Here is a 13,095-nt window from a genome sequence, read left to right as displayed (position 1 = left end):
GCGCATCGCCAGCCTTAGTCTCCAGCTCCTCCCGGGTTTCCCTATTCCTCCCAGTCTGAAACCAGCTGGTGCACCCCAGTCTGAGCCGAGCGGAGCCGAACCTGGAGCAGGCCTCTCCGGTCCCGAGGGTGCCCCTGCCCCGGGATCCGTAGGCTGCAGGCTAGTCACCCACCCGGAGCTCTGGGCCAGCCAACAAAGAGCGAGCTCGAAGCCCACCCCGAGCCCCGCCCCGCAAAGGCCCCCAACTCGCCTCCCTCCTCTGGCCTGCTGGCCCCGCCCCGCCCCAGCCCTCCCTCTGGGAAGGGTTTTCGAGAGCTGGAGGGAGCAGGGGCCCCGAAGGGCCGGCCTGGGTCAGGGGGCGGCGACGGCGGCGGCGCGGGCTGCCCATTGTGCCGCCGTGGCCGCCGCCGATCGCCCTCACCGCCCAGTGCCCCGCTGGCGCCCTGCTCCTCTGGCACGCTCGCTCTCTCGCCCGCTGGCCCCCTCGTTCTCTGGCTCGCTCGCTCTCTGACCTCGCTCATTTCCCAGCCGTCTCGCTCGCTGGGTCCCTAGTTCCCTGGTCCCCTGGCTCGCTGCCCCCCGGTCTCCTGGCTCTTTCGCTCTCTGCCCCCCCGGTCCCATGGCTAGCTCTCTCGCTCGCTCGCTGCCCCCCGGGCCCGCTCCCAGCCTGCTCTCCGGCGGCCACGCACCTTCTGCTGCCGCCGGGCCATGTCGGTGGGCTGCTTTGCGTTGAAGGGGTACGCGATGCAGCGCATCACGAAGACATAGAGCTGCAGCTTCCTCTTCCGCTCGTCCTCCTCCTTCTGCAGCTTCTCCAGCTCTTCCTTCTCCTTCTCGCTCACCACCGACGGACTGGGGCTGGAGGGCCGCCCGCCGGCGCCGCCACCCGCGCCGCTGCCCGGGCCGCCGCTCCGGCCACCGGGCTGCAGCCCCCCGGCCCCGGCGCCGGCTGCGGCGCTGCCCCCTGCCCCAGCCCCGGCCCCGGCGCCCGCCCCGCCGCCGAGCCCGGCCCCGCCGCCGCCCGCGCCGTCGCTGGTCCGGCTGGGCGAAAGGCGCGCCCCGGAGGCGCCGGAGGCCAGCACCTCCTTGCTGCTCTCCTCCTCGAGGACCTCATCAGATTCCTCTTCGCTGGAAGAGGGGTCCAGCATGGTGGCGGCTGGGAATGGGGGTCCTCAGAGCCCCCCGAGGGGCCAAAGGTGTATAGGGTGGGGCGAGGGAGGCAGTCGGGACTCGGCTTTCCCGGGCAGGCTCTCCAAGGAGAATCGCTGGCAACTAGAGCTACGGAGGAGCTATCGCCGCTCCCTCCTCCACCAGTCGATCCGGGGCTCTGCCCTGCTAGGATGGCAAGCTCAGACCCAGCAGCCCGTAGTGGAGGAGGAGGAAGAGGAAGAGGAGGGGGAGCAAAGGGGATAGTCCATATGATAAATACGGGTAATGGCAATCAAGTGGTAGCCCTGACCTAGCAACTGGATGTCAGCCGCAGCCGCCCGAAAGGATGCCGAGTGTAGCAAGCAGGCGATGCAGCTAAGTGCAGAAGCAGCTTACGGAGTGAGGAGGGAGCGGCGCTTACGTGTCTATTGGCTTAACTCTCCAGTGCCCGCAGAGGAGGGGATCGCTGCCAAGGATTGGGCGGAGGGTGTAGGGAGGATTCCAGCGCCCTCGCTCATCCTGCTGCCTCTCCCCTTCCCCTCACGTCAGCTTCCATACCCCTAATCCCCACTTTCAGTCTCCTATGCCTTAGCCTCCTGATAGACTTTTTTCTCCTGAGGTCCACACCCCACCTACCTCACAAACACAGGCAAAGTTCTGAAGGTGGGAGGAAGGCAGGTAAGTTATGCCTTCTTGGGAGAGAATTGGAAGGGGTATAGACCTTCCTTTGGTAGCACTATAAATAGGAAAGGGGCTCTTCTTGGAGATATCGCATTCTCCAAGGTTCTGTGTGTTGGAGGCGAAAGGGAGACATGTTACCGCAAGGAACTGGAGTGGGGGAAAATCAGGATACCCAGTCTTCAGGTGGCATCTGGGAACCAGATTCATGCCAATAAACCTCATCTTGCGGCTTTGGACGGCCTTCTAAGAACAAGAGACCCGAGATCCTTGTAGGAAGTTAGGGAAAGTGATTTTGTCTTAGATTCGATACGAAGTGGAGGAAACCCTGAGCCTCCTCTCCTATTCCCTCATGGCAACAATCTTCACCTTTCTGCCAATCCTTAAAAGCCCCCCAAAGTTGTCACACCCTGAGGATCTTTGTAAAATAAAGCACTGCATCTGAATGAGAGGCAGGGACCAGTTTAAAGGTACTGAGGGTAGCAGATTCTCTTTTCAAAAAGCTCAATTAGGCTTAAAAAAAATTAGAATGCTGGTTATTTTAGCGAACCTTGACTTTCTGTAGGACCTATTTGTATGGTGATCAAATTGACCACTATATCTGATATTGCTGTACAGCAAGGAGACTCTCCTGGACACCCAGAACATTCAGGAGGATCAAACTCTCGTTGATTTACTCAGTTCTCTCACTCTCAAGCTTTTCCTCTCCTTGTAATCTATCAAGGCAAAGGAGCAGATGGTGTCTTCTTTCCCTTCCTGCTTAGTTGTCTTAGGGGAGTTAATAAACTCTTAAGTCAGAGGGAGCTGACCAGAGTGCTGGATCTGATCACCGTGATCTGCGGATGGATTGAAATCAGATCACAGTCGAACTTCCGACTACTGATCTCCTAAAACTCAGAGAACTGTCTCTGCTCCCGTCAAAGTCCTTCCCTTCAATACAATTTGACCAGCGATTATTAAGTACCTACTATGTGCTATACTAGTATGAGCGCCGCTGTTACCTCTTCTACTCATTTCCCCCTAGACTCATGAATATTTCTCTCTCTCTCTCTCTCTCTCTCTCTCTCTCTCTCTCTCTCTCTCTCTCTCTCTCTCTCTCTCTCCCTCCCTCCCTCCCTCCCTCCCTCCCTCCCTCCCTCCCTTTCTCTCTCATTCGAGGAGGAATGTAAAGCATATTTCCATCTCTCTCATCTCTTATTCACCAAAGTATAGACACTGAAAGAGAAATTTTATTCCTAATTAGAATTTTCAATCATGTTGTCTTTATGTAATGTCGATTTGCAATTGGAGGTAAAGTTTTTCAGAGTTTTGTTTCATTCAAATGAATTTAATAAGGAATGCAAACTTTAAAGGAAATTGCTTTAGACCTCAAAATAAACCCAGCCCAGCAAACTGTTTCTCATTAATTCCAATACTTAGTTACTGAATTAAACAACATATTGTTAATTTATACCTGATTGAACCAAGTAACCATGCTGTAGAATTTATTGATAAAACCTTTGTCAAGATACCAAATTTCATATACATACATGCATGCATACATACATATCATGTATAATATTATGGGGCTATTTTGGGTTACAATCTTTAACAAGTCTCTTCTCATTCTAACAAGAATTTGCTATTCTGCTGGGACTGAGAGAGTTCAAATAATTCCCTATACATTTATTTGGAACAGCAGTATACTAGGCCAACCAGTTTGTAAATTAGTCATTGAGGCAACTATAATGATGCAGTGGCTGTAGTGTTGGATTTCAAGTCAGAAAGATATTGGTTCAAATCCTACTTCTGATACTATCTATGTGATCATGGACAAGTTATTTAATCAGTAAAAAACTATTAACCCCTACAAAGTACTGGTGATATACACACAAAAGTCAGACAGTTCTTGCCTGCAAGAGGCTTAGATTCTACTAGATACTACAATGTAGATACTACTACTACATCCCTAAATAAAGATATGCAGGATATATACAACAGAAAATAATGTGGTAGCATTAAGAACTGGTTTGATCAGAAGGACCTGTTGAAGTAGTTTGCTGCTGAACTGAGCCTCCAAAGGAGTATCTAGGGTTGCAAGAGGAAGAATTAAGGAGGGAGAGTAGAGCACTGCAGTCATGAACCCGAGGTCATGCAGCCTGTGAAAAGAATTTGAGGCAGAAGGTGCTATGCTGTGTGTGGTGAGCAGCAAGTATGGCAACTTTTCTGGAACATCAAGTGCATGAGAGGAAGTAATGTGTAACCAGTCAGGAAAATAGAGGAGAGTCATATTGGGAAGGGCTTTAAATTCCAAAAAAATGGAGTTTGTCTTTTACTCCCATGGTAGTGAGGGGACACGCACACATGCTTCTTTAGTAAGAGAGTAGCAAGGTAAGTTCCCTCATCTGTAAAATGGAGACAATGACTTTTGTAGTACACACCATATCATTTTTGTGATGCTCAAATAAAAGTGTGTGCAAAAGATGTTGCAAACGTTAAAGTGCTATATAAATGCCAAATATTATCATTCAACATGTGCTAGGTGCTATGCTAAACACTCGGAAAGGTAAAATTTTTCTAAAAACAAGAAGAGTTTATACTCCTTTGGGGATGGGGTAGGATGTGCAACATAAAATGTGATGCAAAATTAAAGCATTTATTTAGAAAATTGCAACTGATATGCATATGAATTGAAGGGAAATGGAGGGACTAGAATATTGTATGTTTCCCAGGAGAGGTGAATTTGAAGAAATAGAACAAGGCACATTGTCACTGAAGAGAAGGGATTTCCAGATGTTGAGAATTACATGTAGAAAAATAAAAAGAAGATAGCCATATGAGTTCGAGAGACTTAGGCAGGGAAGGAAAGAGGAAGAGGAATGGAGAGCAATTGTTGAGCAAAGGAACTTGCTTATTAAGATATGTCCTCGTCATTGAGCAAGGTTAGACAGTTAAAGTCTATGACAATATAAGGTGAGTGCAGGCTGGTCACGACCCTACGTAAATCTGAGAATTCTAAACCACATATGTATGTATATCTAGTATACATATACACATATGTATCTATATGCCTATGTACATATACATATATGTATGGAAGAATGAAGGAATGAGGGAGCATGCTTCCTCCCCTTAAGTATCAAAGCCCTCTCATTTTGCCTTACAGTCTTTCAGTGCTTCTTGACACAATTGCCCCTGGCTACTATTTCCAGAACCTTGCCATTTTTGTCTCCCTTTTTCTGGGACCCATCTTCTTACTTTCAAATTTTAGGCTTGGAGAGGATGAGGCACAGTTTACCTGAGAGACAGTTCACCTTCCCTCAGATCTACTGAAACATATAGTGGGACTGTCTACCATGCCATATCAAACTTATCCCCTGCCCCAACTCATGCATTCATGCAGTACAATCCAGTTACAATTAAATACTATGAACATTTATTAAGCACCTTGCATGTCCCAGGGACTTGCTAAGCATGGGAGATCCAAATAAGAAAAAAGAAAGCTCCTGACATCAAGGAGCTTATAACCTAATAGAGTCACCTATAATCTAGTGGTTCATGTTTACTTGGGAGTCTTGATGCTGAACTGGCACCCATATAAGAGCACCTCTGATGCCATATCATTATATGGAGAAGCAAGGGAGCTTGCTTCCAGGAAAACACCATGAAATATAATGGAAATGCCTTGGAAAGACCTTGAAGCATACATCCTTAAATATCCTTAGAGATATTTGGACTTTGTTTAGACATTCTAAAGCTGGTTTTAGTCTGCTGACTATTGACTGAGAAATAGGGGGCACTTTCAGAAAAGCTTTAGGTTTTCTTGATCATTCTCTGGTTCATTTAGTTTGGCCACTCAACCTTGGCAGACCTTATTGATTCCTTCACACATGATGTCTAATGAGAGACAATGGTTTTGTGAGGGGGAGAAAGCCTTCTTTGGGTTTTTTCCTCTCCAAGGTCATGTGACCCAGTAAATATAGGTCTAGTTTCTTTATCCAGCTTAGTATTTGTACTTTCATTTTAGTTAAAGGAGGAATAGAGTCCTAGCATATCTATTTTGCATTCAGTTCATTGTAAATGCTGCAAGAAGCAAGGAATAACTTTGGGAATGAATGCCCAGACACAGCTCTGCAGGTGCAGAGAATGGGACTCATCTGACAGTCACATTGTGTGAGGAAATGAACTTATGGAGGAACTGAGATCAGAATGTACTCACTCCTCCTCAGATATGAAGATGGGATAAGGGATAGTGTACCTCTGTTTATACTCTTGTTAATTCTGCCTCTTCAAAGTAAATGTTCATTTTTAGAAAGTGGTAAAATGGAACTGAGTTACTAGTGACTGCATAAAACAGAGAGGGGTAATACATGCAAATGGATCCAATAAACATTTACTAAATGTCAGGCACTGTGCTAAGTGCAACCAGTGGGAGCTTGGACCAACAGCATTAGAGAAGAAGAATCTCCCAAACCCCTTAGGCTATCCCTAGGGGAGAGAGAGAGAGAGAGAGAGAGAGAGAGAGAGAGAGAGAGAGAGAGAGAGAGAGAGAGAGAGAGAGAGACAGACAGACAGACAGACAGACAGACAGACAGACAGACAGACAGACAGAGACAGAGAGATACAGAGAAACAAAGAGACAGAGAGAGACAGGGAGAGAGAGACGGAGAGAGATCTAGTTTGACTCTGAGAAAACAGATCAGGACATACTCATTACAGTGCTGTAGTGACATTTAATTTTAATGGAGAAAGAAAAAAAATTCATACAACAGATATTTCTATTGGGGGAATATTGGATTCTGATCTCCTTCCCCCCCCAATACTATACCAGCAATTTAAAATCATAATCTCAGGATTACATGAAGTACAATTTCACCAAATCCAACTGGAGCTATTTGATTCTTCAAAGAAAACATCCAACCTAAGGATGTGGTTATGAATGGGAACTAGACCTATGATCTCATTGATTCAAGCAGTTCTGCTATAGCACATGTTTTGCAAACATGAATTTGTTCCAATGCTTCTGATATATTCTGAACAATTTAAGCAGAACACAAATTTCCAGTTTGCTTGTGCAAGATTTCCTCCAAAGGAAAAATTGAAAGTGGAAAACTGTGCCACTTCACAATTACAAGTTGCAGTCCTCTTCCAACCACCTTCCAGTCAAGTAAACATCAGGTCTTTTTCAAGGCAAAAGGGCATATTTATTGTTTGTCTTCTGGTATTGTAGGAACTTTGGCATGAGGAGGAAAATTGGTCTACATATCCTCCCACCCCTCAACTTTCACCACATCTTCTGGCTCTGAAACCTGAAGTTTTGGTGTGCCCAACTTGCTAGGGACATTGTTGCCTAAAGCCCATGACATCCAGGCTGCAGAGTAAGGGGCAGCCCAAGGCCATGGTCACTGCTGCCACTGTGTAAGGCATTATTGAAAAACTGACTGTATACATAAATCCCAGACCAGGAAACTTCTTCTCCAAATGCAGATTAACACTTTCTCTGAAACTTGAACTGTCTTAAAGATTTCAAGTTGCACACTCAGGATTACATGGCTTGTGTTGACTGTATTATTTTTCTTTTTTTAAAAATTTATTTATTTAACTTTTAACATTCATTTTCACAAAAATTTGGGTTCCAGATTTTCTCCCCTTTTGTCCCCTCCCCCACCCTGAAACACCGAGCATTCTAATTGCCCCTATCACCAATCTGCTCTCTCTTCTATCATCCCTCTCTGCCCTTGTCTCCATCTTCTCTTTTGTCCTGTAGGGCCAAATAACTTTCTGTACCCCTTTACCTGTATTTCTTATTTCCTAGTAGCAAAAACAGTACTCGACAGTTGTTCCTAAAACTTTGAGTTCCAACTTCTCTTCCTCCCTCCCTCCCCACCCCTTCCCTTTGGAAGGCAAGCAATTCAATATAGGCCATATCTGTGTAGTTTTGCAAATGACTTCCACAACAGTCGTGTTGTATAAGACTAACTATATTTCCCACCATCCTATCCTATCCCCCATTACTTCTATTCTCTCTTTTGATCCTGTGGCTCCCCATGAGTGTTGACCTCAAATTGCTTCCTCCTCCCCATGCCCTCCCTTCCATCATTCCCCCCACCCTGCTTATTCCCTTCTCCCCCACTTTCCTGAACTGTAAGATAGGTTTTCATACCAAAATGAGTTTGCATTTTATTCCTTCATTTAGTTGAATGTGATGAGAGTAAGCTTCATGTTTTTCTCTCACCTTCCCTCTTTTTCCCTCCACTGAAAAGTCTTTTGCTTGCCTCTTTTATGAGAGATAATTTGCCCCATTCCATTTCTCCTTTTCTCCTCCCAGTATATTTCTCTCTCACTGCTTAATTTCATTTTTTAAAGATATGATCCCATCCTATTCAATTCATTCTGTGGTCTGTGTATGTGTGTGTGTGTGTGTGTGTGTGTGTGTGTGTGTGTGTGTGTGTGTGTGTGTGTGTAATCCCACCAACTATCCAGATACTGAAAAGTTTCAAGTGTTACAAATATTGTCTTTCCATGTAGGAATGTAAACAGTTCAACTTTAGTAAGTCCCTTATGATTTCTCTTTGCTGTTTACCTTTTCATGCTTCTCTTCATTCTTGTGTTTGAAGGTCAAATTTTCTTTTCAGCTCTGGTCTTTTCATCAAGAATGCTTGAAAGTCCTCTATTTCATTGAAAGACCAATTTTTCCCCTGAAGTATTATACTCAGTTTTGCTGGGTAGGTGATTCTTGGTTTTAGTCCTAGTTCCTTTGACTTCTGAAATATCATATTCCACGCCCTTCTATCCCTTAATGTAGAAGCTGCTAGATCTTGTGTTATCCTGATTGTATTTCCACAATACTTGAATTGTTTCTTTCTAACTACTTGCAATATTTTCTCTTTGACCAGGGAACTCTGGAATTTGGCCACAATGTTCCTAGGAGTTTCTCTTTTTGGATCTCTTTCAGGAGGTTATCAGTGGATTATTTCAATATTTATTTTGCCCTCTGGTTCTAGAATCTCAGGGCAGTTTTCCTTGATAATTTCATGAAAGATGATGTCTAGGCTCTTTTTTTGGTCATGGCTTTCAGGTAGGCCCATTATTTTCAAATTGTCTCTCCTGGATCTATTTTTCAGGTCATTTGTTTTTCCAATGAGATATTTCACATTATCTTCTATTTTTTCATTCTCTTGGTTTTGTTTTGTGATTTCTTGGTTTCTCATAAAGTCATTAGCCTCCATGTGTTCCATTCTAATTTTTAAAGAACTGTTTTCTTCAGTGAGCTTTTGGACCTCCTTTTCCATTTGGCTAATTCTGCTTTTGAAAGCATTCTTCTCCTCATTGGCTTTTTGAACCTCTTTTGCCAGTTGAGTTAACCTATTTTTCAAGGTGTTATTTTCTTCAGCATTTTTTTGGGTCTCCTTTAGCAAGGTGTTGACCTGCTTTTCATGCTTTTCTTGCATGTCTCTCATTCCTCTTCCCAGTTTATCTTCCACCTCTCTAACTTGATTTTCAAATTCCTTTTTGAGCTCTTCCATGGCCTGAGCCCATTGAATATTTATTTTGGATGTTTGGGATACAGAAGCCTTGACTTCTATGTCTTTCCCTGATGGTAAGCATTGTTCTTCCTCATCCAAAAGGATGGGAGGAGATATCTGTTCACCAAGAAAGTAACCTTCTATGGTCTTGTTTTTTTCCCCTTTTTTGGGCATTTTCCCAACCAGTTACTTGACTTTTGGGTCCTTTGTCAAGAGTAGGGTATACTCTGGGAATCTGTGAGATCTCAGTTCCTCCAAGGTGGCATGATCAAGCATGTACTGGTCTGGATGCAGAGAGGGATTTTTACACCCAGAATCTTAGCATTTACCTCTCCACAGCCACCTGACCTCCAGTTCCACTAAGTCAGCACTGGGGGCTGGTTTTCAGATAGGCTGAATGGGCAGGGCCACTATTCAGTGTGAGACAAAGACCAGCTGGCCCAGAGCCTCCACCCAGGGTTGAGGTAAGACTCAGCTCTTCAGTGCCCCCAGGGATTTTTATGCTCCAACAATGGAGCTTCCATGTGGGCTGCTGTGCTGCCTCTGTGGCTGCTGTCTACTGCTGGAGCTATGAGAAGGCCCTTCTCCCTTCCTGCCCAGCTGATAAAACCCCTTCACTGACTTTTGGCACCTGTGGGCTGAGGGATCTGAGGATCTGCTCCTGTGACTGGAGATTCTGCCCCTGAGGTGTCCTCCCAGAGTCTCGTTGCGCTGGGCCACTCAGCCAAGGCCAGGCTGGGCTCTACCCTCGGCTCCGCATCTGGTGCAGCCAATGTTTCCGTGGGCCTTTCAGGTCACTGGTGGGCTGGAAATCCCCTCCACTCTGTTGTTCTCCACTTCTGCTGCTCCAGAATTTGTTGAGAGTCCCTCTTTACAGGTATTTTATGGGCTGTGGGGAGAGACCCTGCGTAAGTGTGCTTTTCTAGTCTGCCATCTTGGCTCCGCCTCCCCATCTTGGCTCCACCCCCTATTTTTCTATTAAAAAGTTTTATATTTGGTCTTTAAAGTTTGGAGAAATTTTGAGTGTTTGAAATTTTGTCCTAATAGAAGTGAGACCTATTCATTGAACTAACTTAGAAGCACTATGTACCTTTCTTATCATACTTTCCCATATGTCTGGTATTGCATTTATTTAGTTAGATTCATGTCATTTCTTTTGCTAGAGTATAAATTCCATGTCCAAAATAATAACTCATATTTTATATCTCTTTGTAGTCTTCAGAATATTTTGTTCACCACAATCTAATTTTGTTAGCTAGTGCAAATACCATTACTGACATCTTATAAATGAGGAGAGAGACACCCAGAGAGGTCAGTGATTCAGCCAGGGTCACAGAGGTGGTAAGTATCAAAGCCAGGATATAACCCCAGTGTACCTGACTCCAAGTATAGCACTATCTCCATACTCTTTTCTCCTGCACCCAGTACATTGTTGGGTGGTAGTGGTGGTAGTGTAGTGCTATTTGTGATATCATCACAATAGGGAACTCCTAGTATGTAGTAAAGTTTAAAAAAAGTTTTATATATTTTAATGGACTACAAATTCAATATTTTCATGATCATGGGACTTCCCAAAGCCAGATCCTACTTGGTCAATAGGATCAGCAGAGTGGCTGTCAGTACCACCTAGTGGTTAAATATGACTTTATTAGTCATTCAATAAATGTTTGCTGCACAAATGAATGAATGAATAAGACAATAGTGTCATATCCCATCTAGAGCAAGACCTACACAGAATAATGGTTGCTTTTTCTCTCTTCAGTCAGATGAAGAACAGTAAATACTTACTTGGGAAAGAAATGGTGCTTGAATTGGAAACTGACCAGAAAGTCAGGCTGGTTATTCAGAATACTAATGGACAAGAGATGAGCAAGAAACTGGTTACAGGGATCCAGATCAGAAGGATGACTCTAAATCAGCAGTCAAGATTTGCAGTATAAGAGAAGAATAGACAATCTGTGTGGCTCATCTCCCCAAACATTTGTATTTTTAGTATGATAGCTGCTTCTGTTCCTTGATTCTACTCCTCACATACTCACTGCGGTCACAGACCAGGTCTATTATACTTTCTCCTTATTTAGTCATTCAGACAACCTCTGGACTCAAAAGAATTGCTCAAATTAATGAATGACTGACAATACAAAGAATCCAGACGTATCAGAATGTATGTCTTAAGTGCAAGTCTTGACAAATATGGATATGAACTGGACCTGTGGTTTCACTGGTATAGGGAACTCCTAGGGGAGGCAATTTCTTCTACCATAGCAGGTGAACGCCTTCACTACAACTTTTTGTCTAACAATTGCTGGGAGCACTGGGAGATCACAGGACTTATCCAAAGTCACAAAAACTTTATATATTTGAAGCAAAACTTTAACCTGAGTCTTTCTGACTTTGAGGCCAGTTTTCTATTCAGTATGTCATACTACCTTTATACTGTGTCAGATAAAGTAGAAAATTAGCTCCTAACTTGCAAGAAATTCAACAAACTGCTACATGTTGGGATTCTTATTAATTTGGTCACAAAGGAAGATAGCTGTATAAAAATATCTTCAGAATTCCATTTTAGGCTTTTGTACACTTGTTTAAAAATCTTCTTTAGGAAACTTGTATAACTACAAGGTAATGGGATATGTATCACTCAACTTTCTTGCCTTCTTTACATTCAAAATAAAGGCTATAAATATTTACGAGTATTTCAACAAGTAAAACACAATACACCCCCCAAATCTGAAGGAAGAAAAAAAATCAGAATGCACTGAATGACTCAGGACTTTTGAACTAAAACAATTTGGCAATTACTACGATTTTATGGTCTCTATCATCATTATTTAAATAGCCTGAATTGTGAGAAAATCGTATCCTTTGTTGTTGTTTGTTATTGTTGAGCATGTCCAACACTTCCTGATTGCATTAGGGATTTTCATGGAGGGGTTTCCCATTTCCTTCTCCAGATCATTTTACAGATGAGGAAACTGAAGCAAACAGGGTTAAGTGACTTGCCTAGGGTCACACAGCTATTCTGTGTCTGAGGCTGAATTTGAATCTAGTTTTTCCTAATTTTAGGCCTAGCACTCTATCCACTGTGCCATTTGGCTGCCCTGTCCATGTCTTATCTATTAGTACATTTAGTTGAGAAGGAAGGAAGGAAGGAAAGAAGGAAGGAAGGAAGGAAAGAAGGGGGAAAGAAGGAAAAAGCAGCATTGCCCAACTGGAATTGACCAGTTGGGTCCTCAGTGGGGCAGCTACTACTACTCATGGATTACTGTTTGTTCTTCATTTTCAAAGAGAACCAATGATATCAGGAAAGTGATGTCTTGACTTGCAAGTGAATTGAATTTTAATGAGTCAGGGCTGTGCAAAGTCACCAGCCTCACCCTCTCCTCTGCAGCCTGGGCCCAATGGCAAGATGTAGATTAGGATGACAAGAGATGGCCCCAGGTGCAGTGGGAGACCTTGGTCTTCTGAAGCTATGGTCTTTCCCAGGTCTGAAGTAATACCTATTCAGTGATTAAATCTCACAAGATAACTTTTCCCTCTTCCCTACTTATTTATTCTATCCAAACAAAACAAAACAAAACCTTGGAACAATTAACTCTTTTGCCCCATGTAGTTTCATTTATGATTTCTTGAAATACAGTATTGGAAAATGAAACTTTGATAAAATCCATTGGAATTCAAATGGAGCTACTTGACCATGCCTTAAACCCAAATTAGTCTGGCTCTCACCTGCCAAAACCAGGTCCCAGCCCAAGCTTCATGT

The 13,095-nt window shown here is 44.0% G+C and overlaps 1 protein-coding gene across 2 annotated transcripts in view; it reads right to left on the bottom strand.

Moving 5' to 3' along the window:
* CADPS (calcium dependent secretion activator) overlaps positions 1-1,237 on the bottom strand; it is a 544,059-nt gene extending 542,822 nt beyond the window's left edge. For both annotated transcript variants that reach the window (XM_072598786.1, XM_072598785.1), the window contains exon 1: positions 690-1,237. In XM_072598786.1, coding sequence (XP_072454887.1) covers positions 690-1,148 — 459 coding nt within the window. In that variant the 5' untranslated portion in view covers positions 1,149-1,237. The remainder of the gene's footprint in view (positions 1-689) is intronic.
* Between the last annotated feature and the right edge of the window lie 11,858 nt (positions 1,238-13,095).

This window comes from Notamacropus eugenii, chromosome 3, assembly GCF_028372415.1.
Source record: "Notamacropus eugenii isolate mMacEug1 chromosome 3, mMacEug1.pri_v2, whole genome shotgun sequence".
NCBI classification, from domain to species: domain Eukaryota; kingdom Metazoa; phylum Chordata; class Mammalia; order Diprotodontia; family Macropodidae; genus Notamacropus; species Notamacropus eugenii.
The sequence above is the reverse complement of the archived record's forward strand: the minus strand, read 5'-3'. Positions and strand labels throughout refer to the sequence as shown.